This window comes from Setaria italica, chromosome II (assembly GCF_000263155.2).
Source record: "Setaria italica strain Yugu1 chromosome II, Setaria_italica_v2.0, whole genome shotgun sequence".
NCBI classification, from domain to species: Eukaryota; Viridiplantae; Streptophyta; class Magnoliopsida; order Poales; family Poaceae; genus Setaria; species Setaria italica.
The window spans coordinates 9,856,586-9,879,512 of NC_028451.1; the positions used below are offsets into that span (position 1 = coordinate 9,856,586).

Here is a 22,927-nt window from a genome sequence, read left to right on the forward strand (position 1 = left end):
TTTGGTGCACTTAAATTTTAAATGGATTTAGATATATCCAGATATACACATACACAAACGTACGCGTGCGCGCAATGCTATCTTAATTTAAGAGGCTATTGATTGTATGAAGGTTATATTTCAACCACAACTGAAGATAACTACAGTACACAAAAGCTCTTTACCTTGCTGGGAAAGTACAAAGACTTCATGTGCAAATAGTGAAGATACAACATATTAACTCCATTTCTCACTCTAAGGTGTCAACTAACTCAAAGCATCTATAAACAATGAAAATTGAGATGGGTGGGCTGAATCTAACTCGCCATGAGTCTATGACAAAACATTAATTCATGGAAACTCATTTTTTTTCTAACCCGGGTAGTTGTTTACTAGCATTTGTGCAATACAATACGCAAAAATAAAGTTGCGCGCACGCAAATAGATTAGCTCATGAAAAAACAAACTCCATGTACATTCACGGATCACCTAGGTAAGTTCCTGAGAAACAAGAATACCAAAACCTTCTAGCAAGAATTATATTTACACCATAAAAATATACAGCTCTCACTATCACTTGTCAAAAGCTGACATTCACTGTCAAGGGGATAGTATACGTGTACATCAGACAAAATGAATAAGTGCTACATAGCAGAGAAGATATGCATGTATGATCTGATCACTTCATGATCATTTATGTAGTAGTAACACACTAACATTCAGTTAGAAAGAGAGAGATATCAGGTGATTAATAAGCAGTGCAACATGGAACCTCTTTACCAAGGATATGGTCAACTGATAGTAGCCAACCAAAACATGGTTTCCTAGCTACCATCCTATGTACAAGAGAACTATCCATTTGAGCCGTTGTTTCTTGGATTACCAAGAACAAGCTCTCAAGAAAAAAAAACAAGAAACTGTCAAGCAGAAATACCTGGGCCATAGTATATATAGTTCTAACCACCAGTATTGTGAAAAGTTTACTTCACTCTCAAGCCACATAAATACGACAAAACTATTAAGTTCCATACCACAAAAAAGATTTGCAGGTTTTGAATAATTCACAATCATTTAAATTGCACCAATGAAATAAACTAATATTACATTTATTAGAAAGAGTTATATATCATGTGGTTAAGCATTTAGTCCTGAAACTTAACCACTGACCATGGAGTCAACTAGCCAAACAAGGCACTGGATTTGCAATCCTATGTGCTTGAGAATGGTGGCAATGGTGGTATGGCAATGTACATTCACACATTTGAGCCTAAAGATAGACATGCCTCCACATATCCCTAGAGACAAAACTGGCTAGGCTGCAACGGTGTTTGTCCATTTGTACTCTGAGTCTTGCATATGAATGTAAGTAATGCTATATACGTGTACATGTCCTTTGTGGATTTCGAGGGAGCAGTCTATGTGCAGGCCAAGGTGTGTACAATAATTGTTACATATATGCTATTGCACGTGTGACTTGAGAGATGTGCCAGAGCTACATTGTATCGCTAAGATACAAATATGCATGGTTTTATATCCTTAACTTATCATTAAGATATCATTTTCTGACAAACAATAACTCATACAATTAATTGAGACCAGGATATAAAGATTCTCTACAAGGCCTATAAATACCTAACCTTATGGTTGCCATTGTCCCCATTCCAACAGCCCTATTCGTAGTTCTTACCATCAAATATTGTGTACGACGTACGCAACCACCTGAACACATGGATCCCAAGTTCAATGGTGAGTGGAGTGCCTCTGATATCAAGATGGTGAAATCACTCATTGCTAGTCACAATCCCAACAACAACTATGCCGATGGCATGAACAAGAAACACAATGATATTGTGAATGACATCCAAGTATGGTTCCCTTGGAAGGAGAGGCATCAGGTAATTGAATTGTATGTTGAGCTCGTGGTGGAGATGATAAGTCTAACACAGAGTGGAAACCAGTCTGTTGTGGCAATCGACAACTTGGTGAGTGACAACTCTGGGATTCTGGTGGGAAATCCAAGCATAGACAACATGGATATGTCATTTGCCAATATGAAAGGTAAGACACCGGAGGCCACAAGGATGGTGGATGAAGTGCCTCAGAGGAAAGCAATCGTTCCTCAGCAAGGGGGGTGGCACAACAGGAGTTTTTGGACCAAAGAGGAGCACAGGTTAATATTTTTAGATATAAGTTGATCCTTGTGCATACTCATAATTTTGCACTAATTTGGAAAATTCATGGCTCATTTTTTTGGGACTAGAAAAACTTATTAAGCATGTGGTGTGAGGTATTGATTATTATCAGGTGCCAAGATTTGATTTTTATTTTTACAGATCTTGAGATTTTGATGGGAAAGATCTGTATTATTATCTAACTGGTTCATCGTAAACTCTATATTTGTCACTGTAGGCAGTTCCTTTATGGCCTGCGCAAATACGGCCGCGGCAAATGGAAGGACATCTCAAGGGAATTTGTCACCACCAGGACGCCGGTGCAGGTCTCCAGCCATGCGCAGAAGTACTTCCGTAGGCAGAACAACTCCGAGAAGCAACGCTACAGTATTAATGATGTCAGCCTCTATGATGCTGAACCTTGGGCGCAGAACAACTCTTCCAACTGGGAGGCGCCCGCCTTTGCTGGTGGTGCATATAACCCAAACTACTATGGGTCCGGTAGCCAGGTTGCCACCATGAACAACCTTGCACAGGTTTGGCCACCCTTCATGTACAGTGCTGATCAGGCAAGCAGTAGCCAGGCAACTACATGGACTGGCCAGCAAATGGGGCCTAGTTCTTCTGCAGCTTTAGCACTGGAGGGGGCTGGAAGCCAGATGGCCTGGACTGGCGATCAGGAAGGAGATATTCTCCCTGAGCAGTGGATGAACATAGATAACGTGTAGTATGTAGTAACTAGTTGTTATCTATGGCTTAATATCCTAAGATCCATGGCTACCTAGCTTGTTGAAGACAAGTTATGCATGTTGAGTGTTGTTGGTATCATTCTATACATGGCTATCAACAATTCATTGTGACGCATAATGCAATGAACTAGTATTGATGTGTTCCTAATATATGTATACAGTCCATTAATTATACTGAGGCTTCTCCTCGTGTCCGTCATTCATATATCGACGTTAAGCAGCAGAGAAGTAGAAGATACCTCTCCGGAGAGCTGAGGGCCATGGAGTTATCAGAGGTTAGTGTAGGCAAACCTCTGCCAGCATGATCACCCTGCGAGGAAGATCACGCTGGAGTTCTGAGCTAGGAGTCATCAAGATCAAGGTAAGATCCCGGTGGTGATCTTGTGAGGTACAATCATTTATGGTGAAGTAATAGATGTGTTCATGTTCTTAGCGATCTAACTATCTCCTTTTATGGTTTTATGCTTTATCGGGTTTGCTTGCTTTTCAATTTATTAATTGATGATAGATTGCTTAGGATGTTATTGTGGTCGTGGTGACCGGATTTGCATGCCTGATCTACCAATGAGTATAACATGTTCTTTCGATCATGCCTTTAATCTACCTATCCTGATAGAGGGGATCATGACGAGAACTTTTTTGTGTAAGATAAGGGGTTTCGAGAGTTGGGCTGGAGGTGTAGATTTAAAGATGCATTTTACTAGGATGATATCTGTGTTGCTTTGCTATCGATACTCAGAATTACAACTTATACATAGTCTAGGTTACTCTAAATTAGTTACCTCTGCTCTATCTGTTATTTGTCTGTACATGCTTAGTAGATTAGATCTGAATCACCCATCAACACTGAGTCCATACTAACAATGCTAGTTAGAATAGATCTTGTGCTATAAGTTCAACAGATTGATAAACCTTGGGGGAGTACTCTGAGGGAAGAGCTGCAACTAATCCGTGCGCTTGGGGTTCACAACTTGGCATGCTAATAGTCTTTTCATATTTTTGTTCATTATTTTTGTTCATGATTTTGCTAGTTAGAATAGATTTTGTTCATGATTTTTTAGTCTTTTCTTTTTAATCTTTTTATTTTTGTTCAATCTCAATAAAAACTTTAATCTAGTTCTTGTATATATTTGTTTTGCTTTACTAACACTAAAGGAGATGGATGGCTACCTCTCTAACAAACCATAAAATTTTGTAGATGATCCAGAAAAACTTTACAGACAAAGGATACGATTAGAAAAAGCAACGAAGCTGGAGATCAAGGCTTCAGCTGTCAAGGAGGAATTGGAAGTGTCGGGAACATCATCAACCACTACTAGAAAACTGAGCATTAATCCTAGTTGGGAAGGGCCATATCTCTCCAATGCCCAACTGGGATTAATTTTTCGAGACAAAAGGGGGGTCCTTTAGTCCTGGATCATCCACCTGGGACTGAAGTCCCCCTTTAGTCATCCCGTTTGGTGCTACCAACTAGGACTTAAAAAATTTGAAAAAAAATAAAAAAACACCACACCTGCAAGCCGCTCGCTCCACCGGTGCCGCCCGCGCCCGCGCCCGCCCTTGGCTCCATCCGCCTCCGCTTCGCCGCCGCCTTTGCCCGCCCTTGACTCCATCCGCCTCCGCCCACTTCCGCTCCATCCTCACCCGCCACCGCCCCGCTGCCACTCCTCACTGCCAGTGAGGGCCGAGTAGAGGGCGAAGCGGAGGGGCAGTAGAGGGAGAGGGGGGTGGGAGTGGAAGAGTGGGAGGGGAGGGGGTGCTGCACGAGAGAGGAGGAGAGGAGGGGGCGCCTACACCGATGGAGAAGGAAAAGGGTTGAAATAAGGAAAATGAGAGAGAGAGAGGAGAAGATATTAACGTGGAGAAAGGTTGGGGCGTGGGGAGAGCGTTTTGTCCTAGTTGGAGCCACCAACCGGGACAAAAGCCTCCCTTTTATCCCAATTGGTAATTTCAACTGGGACAAAAGATTTGTTTGGAATTACCAACCGGAACAAAAGGGAAGGGGGATTTTGTCCTAGTTGGAATTTCCAACTAGGATAAAAGGGAGGCTTCGCTGCTAGATCTTTTCAACCAGGACTAAAGCCCCTCCTGTCGCTTTCCTTTCGGTGCCTCATTTTTTTACCCGGGACTAAAGGCACTTCAGTCCCGGGTCTAAAGTCATTCGGGATAAAAAAGTTGGATGAAAGGTCAGTTCTCTAGTAGTGAACTTGTGGCGGAACACCTCGGATTAACTCAACTAAAGCACGGTTAAGTCGCTTAACACGCGAATCTCATGCCTTAATCAAGTTAACTCGACGATCCCTCGGATTTCATCCAATTTAACCACTTAACAGGACCGAGTTAGCATAACTCATACGAAGGTGAGTGGTTCCAGAGAATATAATAGATCCACAATTAGTTCAACAATTCATTACACACTGGTTTGAAATCAGAGTTTTACAAGGTTCAAAAATAACGGAAGACAAAATATAGGGGAAGCTAGCACCGAGGTCGGATGTCCCTGGTGAGGCCAAACCGGACATCAGTGATCTCTTTCCTCGCCGTCCAAGGAAGGATCCCACTCGACCGTCCACCCAGCAGGAAGCTGGGGCAGCCAAGTGCCAACAGCAGCAAGCTCGGAAGTTTCAACTTCACCTGAAAAGAGATGCCACAAGCAAGGCTGAGCTTCTAAGCTCAACAAGACTTAACCGACCAGTGGGAAAAACTACTCCACCACTTCTAGACATGCGAGGCTCTTTGGCTGAGGGGTTTTGTTTGCTAAAAGCAACTATGTTAGGTCCTTACTTTCAAGGTTTTAGCTCAGATTCTAAGTTCATTAACTAGTCTACATTGGCAACTTATACTAAACAAGCATAGATCCAAACATTATGTGTATAAGCTCAACATCAAGACCATGTCATCATCAGATTCCTTCTTTACTCAGTGTAGCATAGCGACCAAGCAGTCTCAAACTGTGAGAGGCAGACGAATCGATTCGAGTTCCTTAACCATGCATGGCGAACCTAACCTCACAACATCCGCGCACCACCGAGGGTCGCTTCCTGTGTCAGCCTTCCCCATTAATCCCCTGACCCATGTCGGGCCCACTTCCCTTGGTGCAAGGTTCCACAGACCCGGCCTCTGCCGTTCCGTGACCACACTTGCCACCACATGCGGCCGCAAGGGAACTCTGTTCCAGAGACAGTGGATCGAACTGCTCACGTCCAGGTTCAATCAGGTATTAGGCTTCCCCATCCCATAATGGGTATGAGATTAGTACTTTCAAACACTTGATCACGAACACCACCACTGTCGGGCCTTAACAGATTCAAGTAAACAGACGGGGCGATCAGCCGACCACCAAAAGAGTTCACCAAACCCTGCCCCGTCCATCATCCCTATAGTTGTAACCATAAGAAAAACAACCAACTCCTATAACTCGCGAGTGATAGGAAATCACTCGACTTTTACCGAGTCCTATTAAGCATTGCAACTACTCGGACCCAACAGACTAGTGTTCAGGTCAAAGGAACTAAGTCATGCATCTATGGTTTCAGACAACTCGTATACGTAAATGCACATACATAAGAAGGAAGGCATGTGCAAGTTTAGAAAGTTGGGTTCATGCTTCGGGGCTTGCCTTCAAGCGGGGTGGAGGCAAACTGGTCCTCGGCGGGTTTTGCTTCAGCTCCGTCAGTCGGCAGCTCAGCTACTGCTCCGTCTTCTGGTGTCAGATGCAGTTCGTAGGTGCTGTCGGCGAGATGTAGCTCTACACGAATGCAAATGCAGGAGTTAGCACTTAGACGATTATTTCAACAACACTTGCAAGATTTAGCCCAGGACTTGTAGCAAAGCTACAGGAAAGGTGGGGGAGTCCAACTTCAGTTGGGGGAGAACAGGATAAAAAGGTCGGATGGGGATAAACTTATGATCTGACCCTTAAACTTAAGGAATAACTGTACCGGGGTCCTTAGACTTAACACAGAGAAGTCCCTGATATTTTACACAGATACCCTCGGATCAAAGAAAAAGATACAGCCGAGCCCTCGGGCGGGGTGGATAAGGGTCGGTGAAACAGACAGGGTCGGGCGAGACGGAAAAAGGGATCGGGCGAACCGGGAAGGGGTCAGCAGCTTACCTTCCGATCTATTGGTGAAGTTTTGGGGTCCATAAGGAACAGACTTGGGTAGAAAGACTAAAGCGCTAAGGCTTGGATGGAGGCGAGGTTCAACAGTGCTCCGGCAGCGGGGCTTCTCGTGGACAACAAGCAAGCTCTAGCACCGCGCGAAGGAACATGCGGCTGGTGGGTTGGGGAGAAGCGGGTTTGAACGAAGAGGGGAACTTCTCAAGAGCTCAAGTGGCAGTGCTCAAGTGCGAGCAGAGTATGGGGCGGCAAAACAGCGATGGCGAAGGAAACTCCGGTGGGGGCTCTGGTACTCCCTTTTATAGATGCGCGGAAGAGAGAGAGAGAGAGTTTGAGCAGCACAAAGATCGGGAAGAAAAGGATGGAGTGCTCTGCCTTGGTGGAGATTGAGTGGCGATGGACGGTGGCGCATAGCTTTGGGGACAGGATCTTTGTCCATTGGGCACTGGAGACAAAGCTGGCGCAGGCGCGGTTTTGCCAGGATTAAGAGTTGGCGAAGGCGAGCAGGGTCTGGTCGCGTCAAGCGGTGGATTGTGGGCGGCGACTTGACTGGCGTGACAGGAAGGAAGGCACTGCAAGCGAGGTCGTAGCAGGCGAGGGGACAGGGCGAGCGGCGGCGCAAGTGAGCGCAAAACAGCGGCTTGCCGGGGCACATCACTGGCGATGTGGAAAAAGGAGCTGTCTTTGCCGGAGTCATGGTTGGCGAGGGCGGCATCATCATGGAGCGCGCTCGTGGGCGGCGCGATTGTGGAGAGGTGGAAAAGCCGGAAGACATTAGGGCGCGCGGCCGGGGATCCGGGCGAGGTGATGGGTGCGGGACGCTAGGCGGTCTGGCGCGGCAGCGGCAAAAACTCTGCCACGGCGGCGACAGGGCACCTTGGCGTGGCCGGCGAGGGTGCGAGCGAGACGAGGCAAGGCAAAAAGGGCTGCAGGAGCTTCCGCTGCGATTGGGAGGGAGGCGCGTTGATCTATCCTGTCGCGGCCGACGACTAGGCGAGGCGACGCGCGTCGGAGAAGTTGAGCCACGCGGCGGGGAAGCTCTGAAGCGGTGCGCACGCTGCTCTGGCGCGTTTGTCTCGAGGGAACCGGGGGATCTGGTTGTGGGTCCACCGTTCAGTCTCTGGTTCTCCACAGCTCCAAGATTTTGAAGGAACACTGTCTTTGGGACTTAGAGAGAACCGGCGGTTTTTGGGTTGGGTTTCAGGGGTCGGCTGATGGACACGGCAGATTAGGAAACTTATCTTAGGATTATCTCGGCTGATGAACCTGAGTCGTTACAGAACTACTGCAAAGTCGACACCTCCATCAAGTCCAGGAGGGGCACCAGTTGTACCTGAAACACCTGCAATGGGAGATCAACCTGAGCTAGAGCACACTATCGGGGAGCTATGCATCCCAAACATCATTGACTTACCTATCCATGAGTTGGGTGGCATTGGGCAACCATTCGTGATCCATGCTTCAACACTGAGGATGGTGTAGAGTTCACCTTTCACTAGTAATGAGGATGCTAACCTTCATCTACAAGCATTCACGCAATTATGCAACACCTTCGACATGGATGGAGTTACTCAGAATCAACTAAGGGCAAGGTTGTTTCTCTATTCTCTACTTGGACGAGCACTTTAGTGGTTCTACAATCTACCTATAGTAAAAATTCAGAATTGGGATGAGTTGATGAAGACCTTTATAACAGAATATTTTTCGCCAGCTAAGACTTAGAATCTGAGGAGCAAGATACCTACTTTTGCTTAATATGCATCTGAAACTATTGCTGAAGCCTATCAATGCTTTAATGACCATGTCCATCCAGTTCCGAATCATAAATTTCCAAGGGAGGATCTAGTTTAGAAGTTCTATCAAGGGCTGACGCTAGCATCAAGGGTGATCATCGATGCATCGGCTGGAGGATGAATCATTGATCTCACCCCGACTCAAGCTTTCAAGCTATTCAAGAAGGTTGTAGACAATGATGCATGGGCATCATCTGGGTGCTTGGTCCCAGTTCAACCAGCTGGAAACACTTAAGGTGTGTTGCATGTGGAGCATGATCAACTACTTGAAGGGAAGATTGACTCAGTGATGAGGAGGCTAAAGAAGATGGAGATAAAAGAAACTCAAGCTATAGACCTGAAGGCAGCAGAAGCAAGATCAACATGTAAGGAGTGTGGTGAGTACGGCCATGTCGGGAACAAACTGTTCAGAGGAAGCAAAGTTGCTATACTACATGAAGAAGGGAGAATGGTTTCCACCATCCAACTATTGGTATGGACATAATAGACCTCAATTCAATGAAAGCTCATCCATCCAGAACACAGTGCCTCTACGCATTCAGCTGAAGGAATTCATGGAGGAGCAAGGCGAGATTAACAAAGACACTGTCACTAAGTTCAAGGCTATGGACAAGATTTTTGAAAATATTGATAGCAAGGTGACAGAGGTTGAAAGTTCAAACCACCAAGTGATGAACATGATGAAGATGCTCAAAACTCAAGTTTCACAATTAGCTGGGCATTTATCAAGCAATGAAGGAAAGTTGCCAGGACAACCGAAGAATCCTGAGACAGCTAAAGCTATTCAAACTCACTCGGGCAAGGAGACCGAAGATCCATACTATCCGGCAGGAGCTAGGAAGCCTAAACCAGCTACTGAAGCTGAGATAAGTTCAAAGGAGAAGACACCTACCCCAACTCTGGAGATTGAAATAGAAGAGCTAGAGTTTGAGATGGTCGATTAAGATGACACCAAGATTCTGCCAGCGAAATCATGCCATCATCTAGGTAAAACTAATGAATAGTTTGAGAAATTTTTTGAAGTTGTGCGTAGGTTGAACATCAATATGCCACTGCTTGATGCTTTTTAAGTTTCCACCTACGCTCGCTACTTCAAAGATATATTGATGAACAAGCGAGAGATCCCGCAGTTCACATCAAGATGATAGAAGAGTGCAGTGCTATGATCGATAATCAAGCTCCCAAGAATCAAAGAGATCTAGAATGCCCAACCATCCCGTATTCAATTGGAGCGCTGATTTTCAAAAGAGCATTATATGATCTTGGCGCAAGTGTTAGCATGATGCCTAAAGCTGTGTTCGAGAAGCTACGCCTACCGAAGCCAGAACCAACCGCTATGTGCCTAAAGTTAGGAGACAACTCTGTTCGCTACCTTGAAGGCTTTGCTGAGGCTGTACCTGTGAAGATCGGGAATCACTTCATCCCTATTGACTTTGTGATACTCGAGATAGAAGAAGGAGCCAAATCCCCACTCATCCTGGGAAGCCGTTCCTGAAGACTGCAAGAGCAAACATAGACGTTGGGAACGGCAAGATCAAATTTGATATTAATGGCACTATGAGCGCGTTCAAGTTTCACCCACGCTTTGAGGTATGCAACATGCCCCCACATCGAAGCTAAAGATGGTGAAGAAGTGGGTTCCAAAGACTGCAGCGCCTACACTGAGCACTGATTCGAATTGAAGAATTGAAGAGTCTAGCTATAGAGTATAAACCAAGCTCTTTGCGAGACGCAACCCGCAGCGAGTCAAGAATAAGCTACTAGGAGGACAACCCTAAAGACATTTGAAGTTTCAAGTAACTGAGTCGCAAATTTTGCTGCGTCATACCTGGTAAACATTTAATAAGTGGAACCTTCGGTCAAGACAATTTTTGGAGTTTTATTCGCTCAGTCATACTCTATTGCTCTCTTTTTCATAAACCAATGACATAGCCAACTCAATTGTTATTTGATTTTTCATTAAAAATCAGAACCAAATATCCACATCCTATCAGACTTTTCATTGTGACCATGATGTTTAACATGACTTGTTTTCATGATAAACACATGAGTAGAGCCCGCGTTGTTCTTACTTTGTAAATTTTTGACACATGTAAGGACTCGCGTAACCATATGATTTTGGTTTGCTTAAACTTAAAAAACTCATAGGTTTTCCTAGAATTAGAATTTTTCTGATCTACTTTTATTTATTTCATTCAAAATTCCTCTCTCACGTTTAGCCAAAATTAGAACCTAAACCTATTACCCGCAGTTGGAATCGAAATTGGTTCATCTCAATTCATGAGAATGAACGATACCGGTGCAACCGAAATTAATGTAGTCAAAAAAATCCTTTCGACTTATAAATATTTTTGATGCTTTTAAAAACTCCAAAATATATTTGAACTCATTGCTAGCTCTGAGTTAATTTTTAATTTCCAAAATTGGAGGAGGATTAAGAATCTAAATATAATTTGGAGGATTTATGAGCTTCATTAACACTAATGGCTTGATTTGTGATCACGGGAATAATCATGGCGGCACTCTCACCTACCAAACTTGCATAAAGAAACAAAGAGTGACCTGCCATACTTATTTGTTGCAGCTCAAAGAACAAGACATTGAGTGAAATTAAGAAAACAAGAAGGCTATGACACATAGGTGCATGATTTTCAACAAAATGACAACACAAACGAGCGGAGGAGATTGACTTGGAGGTGCCCATCATGTGAAGACCTGAAAATTCAGTTCTATAATGGACAAGCAATCATATGAAGAAAGAAGATAAGCAAAGGAGGAGGGAAGGCACCAGGCTGATCGGCCTGAGCTCTTTTTAAGCCTCCCGGCATCCCCCTTTGGTAGGTACCCCCCTCTCTTCATTTTTCATCATATTTTTCATCCAACACACCAAGAACACTGCTGGATAGCCTCTGAAAATTTTAAAACTCAACTCATACACAAAAATTCCAGCAAAAAAAAAAAATCAGCAAGCACCTCTTGCTAGTTATTGCTCTTGCGCAATTCCTCATTGGCAAGAAATCCCGTCAAGCTGTTTTTCTTGAGTGTGCAGCCATGAAGAGCACACCTATTAAATCAGTCATTTTAACATATGCAACATATTTTGGAGCATGTTCTATTTTGCATGGAATTGGAGCTAAAAACCATATTTTTGGATAAAACTCTGAACGAGCATCGAACCAAATGAAGACGAAGGTCAACGAGCCCAGGGAGGGGCTAGTCAAATTAGCCTAGAGGAGCCCAGGCTGATCGGCTTGGCATCCTCTGGCGCCCTCTGGTGCCCATCTTTGGAAAGCAACCTCCAACATTACTTAGGGGCTAAGATTATGAAGATATGGCAAGGATCAGCTCAGGATCAAAAAGGAACCAGAGAAGATCAAGCAGAGATTTGAAAAGTCATTGAAGATCAATCTCATCCTAAAGCTACCAACGTACCAGGCCCACATGCATGTGAAAAGAAGATCCCAAAGCATCTGAGGAGACTTGAAGACGAAGCGGGATGCGAGGGACCAAAACGTAGGACCAGGCCGATCGGCCTGGGGGTTTCTATCGTCCCCTCAGCTTTCAATTTTTGCCACGCGCTCTTTGGATTATAAATACCCAAAAAACCACCAAGCTTGAAGATTGAGGATGACATAATCGACATGAAGCAGCAGAGAAGCAGAAGGAGCTTGAGGGACACCTCTCTCGAGAGCTGAGGGCGATGCAGTTGTCAGGGGTTAGCGTAGGCGAACCTCTACCGGTGTGATCACCCTGCGAGGAAGATCACACTGGAGTTCTGGAGCTAGGAGTCATCAAGATCAAGGTAGGATCCCGGTGGTAATGTTGTGATGTACAATCATTCATGGTGGAGTAATAGATGTGTTCATGTTCTCAGCGATCTAAATACATCCTTCAATGGTTCTATGCTTTATCGGGTTTGCTTTCTTTTTCAATTTATTAATCGATGATAGATTGCTTAGGATATTCTTGTGGTCATGGTGACCGGATTCTCATGCCTGATCTACCGATGAGTATAACATGTTCTTTCGATCGTGCCTTTAATCTACCTATCCTGATAGAGGGGATCGTGACAGGATCTTTCTTGTGTAAGGTAGGGGGTTTCGGGAGTCGGACCGAAGGTGTAGATTTAAAAGATGCTTTTTACTAGGATTATATATGTGTTGCTTTGCTATCCATGCTCAGAATTATAACTTATGTATAGTCTAGATTGCTCTTGATTGGTTACCTCTACTCTATCTGTTATTTGTCTGTACATGCTTAGTAAATTAGATCTAAATCATCCATCAACACTAAGTCTACACGAACAATGCTAGTTAAAATAAATCTTGTGCTATAAGTTTCATGGATTGATAAACATTAGAGGAGTACTCTGAGGGAAGAGCTATGACTGATTCGTGCGCTTGCGGTTCACAACTTGGCGTCTCGTCAACAACGAGCTCCACGCAGCAAGGTACACCTGCCGAAGCAAGCCATGATATCTTCACGCTCGGAATGTAAAATGACAATTAATCCGGCTCATAATTTCATTTCAAAAGCCATGCTCGGAATCTATCCTGTTTTTTTAAAAAAAATTAAAATGAAGCAAAATATCTGTTCTAGTGGAATAAAATATTTATGGGTCGAATGAGAAAATATGGCTGAAAGAATACCAGAGCTGCATTGAATTTAGCCCACAATCTGCCGACTGATTAACAAATTAGACTACTCATTAGAGAGAGGAGGGAGGTATGCGAGCGTCGTCTTCACGCTGACTGGGCAGTAGCCAAGATTTCTTTGGTCTTGTTCTCATCTATTGTACCACCGACGGACCGACCAAGTCATATTCATGCGCTATGCATAATTGCAAATCTCTTTTGAATTTAGGGATTATGAGTTTGCTTTAAGTAAAAGTTTGATCAAAGTTTATAGAAAAATGTCAGTAATATCTATAATATTCAATAAGATAATTAGATTTATTATGAGTATATTTTTGTACTTTACTTCTTTGATGTGGGAGATGCTGATTTTGTTTTCTGTAAATTTGACCAAATTTTATATAGTTTGACTTAGGTAGTACGCAAACAAATACCAAACCTCGAAAAGAGTTTTGCTATTTTTAAGTTATTCCTTAATTCCTTTCGATTCTATTCACGTGGTTTGTTATCCCTGTGGAGGCATTTCATTTGCCTCCATGTAAATGGACCGCTTTAGGGAAACTGGTGCAGTATTTTTCCTTCGTCCTTAAGTATGACATTTTGGACACTATTGTAAATGATGGAGAAAAATTACGTGTTGGTATAAAAACGTGCCCTATACTAAATAGGTACCATGTGACCGTCGCCTCAACGAGCTCAAAATGGTGAGCTTCAATCTGCAATTTGGCCCACCGTTAAAAGCGAATTAGCACCATATATTTTCCTCTCTTTATTTGAACCTTTCAATCGACATAAATTTCTCATACGTGCTCCGATTTAGGCCTCGTTCGTTTTCACCGGATTGGCCTGGAACGAGGTCCATTCCGGGTGATTTGAAGTGGCCCGGTTTGAAACCAGACTTGCATTGAAAGTGTTATTTATTTTAGTCTGGCCTGGAACGAAAACCGGTCTGGATTGGAATCCTTCTACATTAGATGGCCCGGATTGAAACCATACCTCCTCACCACTGGGATAAATTCTGGCCGGATTGAGTGACACAGTTGGAATCACTCAAACCGGACTTGGAAGTAATTCTGGCTGGAATCCCATCCCGGTGAAACGAACAAGGCCTTAGATGATCCGTATATTTCCATTTCGACTGGTTCAACTGGCTATCTATTAGTAAATTATATTATGCATTTTGGCTACATCTTTACCTCAGTTAAAGCCAATATTCACACTTCATTGCACTAACTCGCATCGGGTCATTTTCGAGTAACAACAATATTCTCAACACCAGATAATACGTCTCACTGATTCACGTGGTTTTATTAATGAACATATTAATCACATCATATATAAATTTCACAGCGATATATATATCTGTGAATTTGCATACATGGAGCGCATAAAACATGCATGGATGTTAAAATAAGAGTACGACGCTGCAGCTCCTCACGCAGCTGGCTAGTAAGGGCTCTGTCCGACGATGTTGCCCCGCGGTGAGTAGTTGCAGACGATGAAGACGCCGGCGTTGTTGCTGCAGACGGCGCGGGCGCAGCCGAGGGCGGTGGAGGCGCGCCACACCACTTGCGTGTAGTGGCCGCAGGACTTGCCGGGTGGCGCCGAGCAGGTGTTGGTGGCGTGGTTGTAGTACTGCTTCTCCGCCACCCAGGAACCCACGGCGTCCGACGCCGCCCACGCGTACCCCGCCGAGCCCCAGAAGAGGTTCTCCCCGTAAGGCCCGCCTGAGTGCACCAGCCGGCAGTCGCCGGCGGCGCGCTGGGTCGCGTAGTTCTGCGCGTACGCCGCCACCGTGGCGTTCCAGGTCACGATCACGACTCCCACGTCCGCGCGAGGGGAGTTGTGCAGGTTCACGAAGTCCTGCGCCGTGTTCTGGGCCGCGCACGGCGCGACGGCAGCGGCGGCCGCGACGGCGAACGCCAGCGGGATCCACGCTAGCTTGGATGGTGAGACTACCTCCATTGTTGACAAGACCTTTGATGAGTGACCTGAAGTTTGTGATGATCAGCTAGTTTGCGTTGGAGTTGTGGCGATGGCAAAGCTAAGCTTGGTATATGTATTAACTGGGTAACTTGTCCATGCCGCCATTAGCTGAAAAAGGAAAATGGGGATGGATTGCGATGGTCGTTTTGTCCAAGAAGCTCGGGGAAAGAATTCAATGAACTTGTCCAGATTTGTTTGCTTGGATAAGCTTCGTTTAGAGGACATGTCCATGGAGTAATACTTGCAAAAGGGGCAGCTCCTTTTGGACGGCTTACTTCACCTGAGCGGCTCAGGAGGCTCAGCCTGCGTCTAAGTGCATGAGCATGGCGTACAGCCCAATGAAAAAGGATTGTGTATATCAAGATCATACTACTTAATTGGGTCATGACTCATGACCGTGCTGTTTGACCAACAAAATAAACAGCTAGTGGCATTTGCATGTTGTTGATGCCTTGGAAGAAACTCGAATGGGAGAAAAGGTAGATCCTTATAATGGCAAATTCCATTTTTTTTCAGGCTCGTTTCAGTTTTCCCTGTATTTGGGATAAAACAGAAATAGAAAAGGTACCATCAAAAATAAGAGTGATAATAAGATAAGGAAGAGGAAATGAAAACAATTCCACACTCTTTGGATGGATGGTTTTAGTATTTTTTAAATTTCACCAAAAATTACCTAGGGTTAATTCTCATTTATCCCTGCCTATACAAGTCAACCCAACTACAGCACTTGATCTTATGCTTTAAATCAAAATTGTCTTATGATTTATGCCGTAATTCCATCAATGTAAGGTGCATTTTGTTTTTAAAAAGGTCAAACTTTACAAAATGTTGGGTGCACCAAGTTGTATCAGCTAGTTGATATTTGAACTACTGTCGCCCTGTTTGGATCCACCCATCTAAACATTAGCCAACTAATTTAGCCAGCTAAAATTTAGCTAGGGTTGTTTGGATCCTCTAGCTAATTGGTGTTTATTTATCATGCTGCCCTTACTTTTGTTGAGCCCAATACGGACATGGAAAAATAGAGGGCAATTTCATCTTTAAACATGTTATAGCTGTGTTACAACCGCTAAAGTGATTGTGTACATTTTAGCCTCCAGCTAAAGTTTAGCTGAGTTTTAGCTAGTGGATCCAGGGTCTATAAACAGCTTATCTAGATTTTGGAGCAAATATTGATGATATAATGAAAAATCACTAGTCAGATATAGGTTGAAAACTATCTCGTTCTAAAGTACATCATACATTGATGGATGGAGAGAGCATCAAATAATGAATTCAGCGCGGCAAAATCTTTGAGGCCAGTAGCCACCAGACAATCAATGCCCGGAGCGGGCCACTCTCGATCTCTTAAAGGGCTGAACAAGTAGTGGAATGCAAAGCAAAATAGAGCAAGGCCCCATTTGGATACTCCCAACTAAAGTTTAGCACATGTCACATTGGATGTTTGATACTAATTAGGAGTATTAAACATAAGCTAATTACAAAACTAATTGTACAGATGAAGTCTAATTCGCGAGACGAATCTATTAAGCCTAATTAGTCCATGATTTGACAATGTGGTGCTACAGTAACCATTTGCTAATGATGGATTAATTAGGTTTAATAGATTCGTCTCACGAATTAGCACAAGGTTCTGCAATTAGTTTTATAATTAGCTCATATTTAGTCCTCCTAATTAGCATCCGAACATCCGATGTGACATTGCTAAAGTTTAGCACCTAGTATCCAAACACTCACTAAACTAACTGCTTATACAGTTTATTGTTGTGATCAGGACCCTTCCCTGATGGTCTTATGAAATTTTTTTTGTACCTACTAATCCGATCCGTGCTGCGTTGACTTCATGGGAGCCTATACGAATAAACCCTAAACCGGTTATTTTGAAGCCATTTTTAGTTTGAATTGATAGTTCATTTTTCAGAAATGAAATTGTTTCTGATTAACCAAACCTATTCTCATATCTTCCTGAAGGAATTAATAGAGACAACAGAGTAGTATAACCGTGCTGTTCATGCGTATGGTATAACATGCCACTGCTTTGTCAATGTTGGTTATTTGTGTTCCATTCAAAGAGCTAATTACTTGAAATCAACCATAGGGTCGTGCTTTAAAATATATGCAAAAGAAATAAGCTGATGCGTGATTTCCTTGCTTGATCCACCTGCTTCCAAACATAATCTGAATATGGTACAGTTGCCATGCATATTAGTTTTATTAAATGATGGTGCTACCATCGATAAAAAAAAAAGAAATAGCTCTTTGACCTCACGAGTACGTGCACCTCTAAATAAACTGACAACAAATGGATCATGAGTTATTAAGTAGTGTTTTTATGCAGGTCCACTATTAATGATTGCTAAGTTCTGCCAGCTAGGAAAATTTGTACCAATCATTTTTTTCGACATAATTCTTGGGTTCCTAATCTACAAGCTGAGCGTTTTAGCAGCAGAACTGAAGAGAAATGGGAAGGCAAACAATACCTGCACTAGGATACAACTAGGTGAGTTTTAATTGTGAACTTTATGTCTATACCTGCAATTTCTTTCATATATAGTGGAGTAAAACACAGATCAATTTGGAGCCTTGGATCCTACTGAAAGTTTCCGGATTTTGTGATTGGTTCAAAGGAATAGCTTTACTTACATAGAATTTCTAGAAATGTCCTCTTGGCGATGCTAAAAGTAAATACCATTCCGGTCCTTGATTTTTATGTTTCTCCTCTGTACAAACACTCTCTCAAACTATAATTATGTTCTAAATTTCATATGGGTTCAACTAAACATGTCATCTATTCAGCTAGGATGTATCCCTTGATCTCAATTTAGCTAATCTTCTTTTTAATGTATATATACATGCGATTTGTTTAGCCATTTTCCTTTTGGAATAATTGCTATATATGTTAATACTATATGTTTTTGCTTGGTAATGCAGTTCTCTTACTTATTCTGTCATTCAAGGATAACAGTGCTTTCATAGTAAGATTTATGTTCAAGGTCGTGAATACCTAAGCATTAATAACGTTACATGTTTTACTGATATAGAACCTTTTCGTTCTTGCCAGGATGTTTACCGCCTTATCACGGAATTGATCTGGTTAGTGTTCAGGGTCAAGGCTTTAATCTTTTGCTATTCATTGTCAATACCTAATAAGATCATTTATTATTTCCACGTTTCTTTTTCATATATACTAACTATGACATGCACTACGGGAAACAGGTGGTTTGCCGTGTGCCCAAGGCACACGGCAAAGCCAGAAAAAACTCTCGGCAAACTCTTCACCCTCGGCAAAGGGCACACGGCAAAGAAAGCTACAGCAAAGTTTCTTTGCCGAGTGTTTTATATCGAACACTTGGCAAAGCTTTTTGAAAAATAAAAAAAACATTGCAGCCACTGCCACCACGCCACCTCCACCACCTACATGCCGCCACCACCATGCACATGCCCGCCGCAGCAGAGCCTCCTCCCCTCGACCCACCGCCGCTGAGTCCGGATCTGGCTGCCACCGAGCTCTAGATCTGGCCGCCGCCGAGCCCCCTCTTCGAGCACACGCCGTCAAGCCCGGATCTTGCCGCCGCCGGAGCACCCTCACCTCGAGCTACCACCGCCGGAGCCCCCTCCCTCGAGCCGCCTCGCCCGGCCGTTGGATCTCACCCGCTGGTGGGGAGAGGGAGGGGGGGAGGGACCTCGCCTGGCCGCCGGATCTCGCCCGCCGGTGGGGAGAGGGAGGCGTGGTGGGAGAACGAGGGGAGGGAGGAGGGAGAAGGAGGCCGCCGAGCTCCGGCCGGATCTGGCTGCCGAGCCGCTGAGGAGGGGAGGGGGCGCGAGAGGGAGCTGAGGAGGGGAAGGACCGGGAGGGGGGAGGGGCGCGTGGGTGGGTGGGGGGTTGGCCCGCGTGTGTTTATGGCCGGGTGGGGCGCGTGCGTGAGTAAGAAAAGGGGTTTGCCGAGGGCCAAAAAAAGCACTCGGCAAACTCCCCCTTTGCCGAGTGTTTTTTTTACACTCGGCAAACCCTCCTTTGCCGAGTGTTTTTTTTGCCGAGTGTTTTTGGGTCAGCACTCGGCAAAAATATTGTTTGCCGACTGTTCGAAAAAAAACACTCGGCAAAAAAAAAACACTTGGCAAATTTGAGGTTTCCGTAGTGATGAATGATACATGATTTTTTTTTTCGCAACTGTCTATTGATCTCAGGTAATTTGGTATTGATGTGTACATATCAGCCGTGTACTACGAGATTATTGGTGTACAAGAACCTAGACTCCACATGCTCGAAATTTGCAAGGTGCTACAAACCAAAGGTGGCTTGATGAAAGCAATAAAGAATCTGTTCCTTGACTTGTGAAACGAGATGGGTAGCGCCACGTACTCAAGTTAATACAACTTGCATAGCGGGTCAAGCATGTGCTTTTATCAGATTTACTGGAGTAAGTTATATCACAACTACAAAAATTGGCTGAAACGCTCTTCTACCTAATGGTTGTACAGGGATCACTGTAATGGTACCACATTATAATTTGCAAAAAACATATCAAACTATGAACGTATATCAACCAATTCTTGTTGGGTGCCCATCTTGTTTGACACGAGATTGTTATCATGCGAACATTATTGTTTTAGATACATGCATGTAAATTTGTTATTAGCTGAAAAACATGGACCCAGTAGGGGGCTCCAGCTATTTTATTACTGTACTACATTTACAAACTTGTTTGTGCATCAGTATTTTCCATGATATGGTGACATCTTGGGAGGTATATATTAGAGAGTGAGATGAATGTATGGGCTTAAGCATTGTCAGAACATATCAGGTCTATCAATATGTCACGATCAGCGAACATATGTACACCAAAGCCACTCTAATAGCAAACAATGAGACCACCGTGACTATGCTTGAGCGACTCTAATGGGTTGTCAATCCTTACATAAACGCAGTTTCTAATAATGGCTTACGGCATGAAAATTATATGTCAATGAAGTTATCTTATACTTCTCATCTTTGTTGATTTATTATGTGTTGTTGAGCCCTCTCATAAATAAATCAAAGAAGTCATACAGCAAAATATACACAAATCAGAAGAAAATAATACATTGAGCAATGAGAATAAATAATTATATAGCAGTAAATATGGTAGTTGTAATGTTCGTGTCATTATCTAATACAAAAAGTTGTAATGTTCATATAGACATCGTCGATATATGAACGATGGACATGATGAGAAACCACAATATAATTAGCAGACTGTATACATATATTAAGAACACATCGATACTAGTTCATTGCATTATGCGTTGCAATGAATTGTTGATAAGTCCTGTATAGAACAGTACCAACAACACTCAACATGCATATATTATCTTCAACAAGCTTTCCAGACACATAGTAGGATATTAAACCATATATAGGTAACAACTAGTTACTGCATACTACACTTTATCTATGTCCATCCACTGCTCACGGAGAATATCTCCTCCTTGCTGATCGCCAATCCAGGCCATCTGGCTTCCAGCATCCTCCATTGCTAAAGCTGCAGAAGAACTAGGCCCCATTTGCTGGCCAGTCCATGTAGTTGCCTGGCTACTGCTTGCCTGATCAGCACTGTACATGAAGGGTGGCCAAACCTGTGCAAGGTTGTTCCTGGTGGCAACCTGGCTACCGGACCCATAGTAGTTTGGGTTATATGCACCACCAGCAAAGGCAGGCGCCTCCCAGTTGGAAGAGTCGTTCTGCGCCCAAGGTTCAGCATCATAGAGGCTGACATCATTAATACTGTAGCGTTGCTTCTCGGAGGTGTTCTGCCTATGGAAGTACTTCTGCGCATGGCTGGAGACCTGCACCGGCGTTCTGGTGGTGACGAATTCCCTTGAGATGTCCTTCCATTTGCCGCGGCCGTATTTGCGCAGGCCATAAAGGAACTGCCTGCAGTGAGAAATATTGGTGAGCTTAGGATGAATAATTCAGATCTTTCCAATCATAATCAATACCTCACACCACATGCTTATAATAAGTTTTTCTAATCCACAAAAAATATGATCCATGACTTTTCCAAAAGAGTTGCAAATTATGAGTATGCACAAGGATCAACTTAATTATATTTAAAAAAATATTAACCTGTGCTCCTCATTGGTCCAAAAACTCCCCTTATTCCGCCCCTTAGGAGGAATGATTGCTTTGCTCTTAGACACCTCATCCACCATCTGCATGGCCTCTGGTATCTTATCTGTCATATGGGCAAACAACAAATCCATGTTGTCTATACTTGGATCCTCCACTGGAATCCCGGAGTTGTTGTTCACCGAGTTGTCGATTGCCACCACAGAATGGTTTCCACTCTGTGTTAGACTCATCATCTCCACCACAAGCTCAACATAGAATTCAATTACCTGATGCCTCTCCTTCCAGGGGAACCAAGATTGGATGTCATTCACAATGTCATTGTGTTTTTTGTTCGGGCCATCAACAAAGTTGTTGTTGGGATTGTGACTAGCAATTAGTGATTTCACCATCTCAATCTCCAAGGCACTCCACTCACCATTGAACATGGGATCCATTTGCGGTGGTTGCGTTTGTTGTACACAATATTTGGTAGTAAGAACTAAGAATAGGGCTGTTGGAATGGGGATAATAGCAACCATAAGGTCAGGTATTTATACGCCTTGTAGAGAATCTTTTCATCCTAATCTCAATTAATTGTATGAGTTACTTTGATAGTCAAACAATGATTTCTTAATGATAAGGTAAAGATATCAACTCATGCATGTCCATATCTCAAAGATGCAATGTAGTTCTAGCATATCTCTCCAAGTCACACGTGTGATAACACACATGTGACAACTGTACACACCTTGGCATGCCCAAAGACATGTACAAGTACATACTATTATTACATGCATTCACACGCAAGACTCAGAGTACAAACAGACAAATACTGGTGCAGCCTAGCCAGTTTTGTATCTAGGGACACGTGGACGGATGTCTATCTATAGGATAAAATGTGTGGATGTACATGGCCATACCACCATTGCTACCATTCTCGAGCACATAGGATTGCAAAACAAACATGGTTTGGATAGTTAACTCCATCGCCAGTGGTGAAATTCACGACTAAAATACTGGACCACATCATATATAAATCTTTCTAATAAATGTATTAGTACTTTATTTGTTGATGCTACAACCCATCTTTGTTTTCAATGTTTGTAGATGCTTAGACTTATTTTACACCGTTGAGCGAGAAACAAAGTTAACATGTTGTATCTTCACTATTTGAATATATATTCTTTGTACTTTCCAAGGAAGGTAGTTATCTTCAGTTGTGGTTGAAATATAACTTTTATACAATCAATAGTCTCTTAACCATAGCTTGTACGTGTGTGTAGATATATCTAAATCTATTTAAAATATTTAAAATTTAAATACACACAGAACAAGGCATTCATGATTCAACTGCTTAAATGTATTGAACCTATAGTTATCATTAATTTAAGGGCCTATATG

At 43.3% G+C, this 22,927-nt stretch overlaps 3 protein-coding genes across 3 annotated transcripts; 1 reads left to right on the plus strand and 2 right to left on the minus strand.

Annotated features, from left to right (window-relative positions):
- The first annotated feature begins 1,706 nt into the window (after positions 1 to 1,706).
- Positions 1,707 to 2,878, plus strand: LOC101769431 (transcription factor SRM1). The gene is made up of 2 exons (XM_004959087.1): positions 1,707 to 2,149; positions 2,389 to 2,878. The coding sequence occupies exons 1-2, from the start codon at positions 1,707 to 1,709 to the stop codon at positions 2,876 to 2,878; spliced, it is 933 nt and encodes a 310-aa protein (XP_004959144.1).
- Positions 2,879 to 14,750: 11,872 nt separating this feature from the next.
- Positions 14,751 to 15,464, minus strand: LOC101786902 (pathogenesis-related protein PRB1-3). The gene has a single exon (XM_004955888.2). The coding sequence runs from the start codon at positions 15,412 to 15,414 to the stop codon at positions 14,896 to 14,898; it is 519 nt and encodes a 172-aa protein (XP_004955945.1). The 5' UTR covers positions 15,415 to 15,464; the 3' UTR covers positions 14,751 to 14,895.
- A 5,392-nt stretch (positions 15,465 to 20,856) lies between these two features.
- Positions 20,857 to 21,981, minus strand: LOC101770235 (transcription factor SRM1). The gene is made up of 2 exons (XM_004959088.1): positions 21,542 to 21,981; positions 20,857 to 21,349 (listed from the first exon to the last, which is right to left on the minus strand). The coding sequence occupies exons 1-2, from the start codon at positions 21,979 to 21,981 to the stop codon at positions 20,857 to 20,859; spliced, it is 933 nt and encodes a 310-aa protein (XP_004959145.1).
- Positions 21,982 to 22,927: the final 946 nt, after the last annotated feature.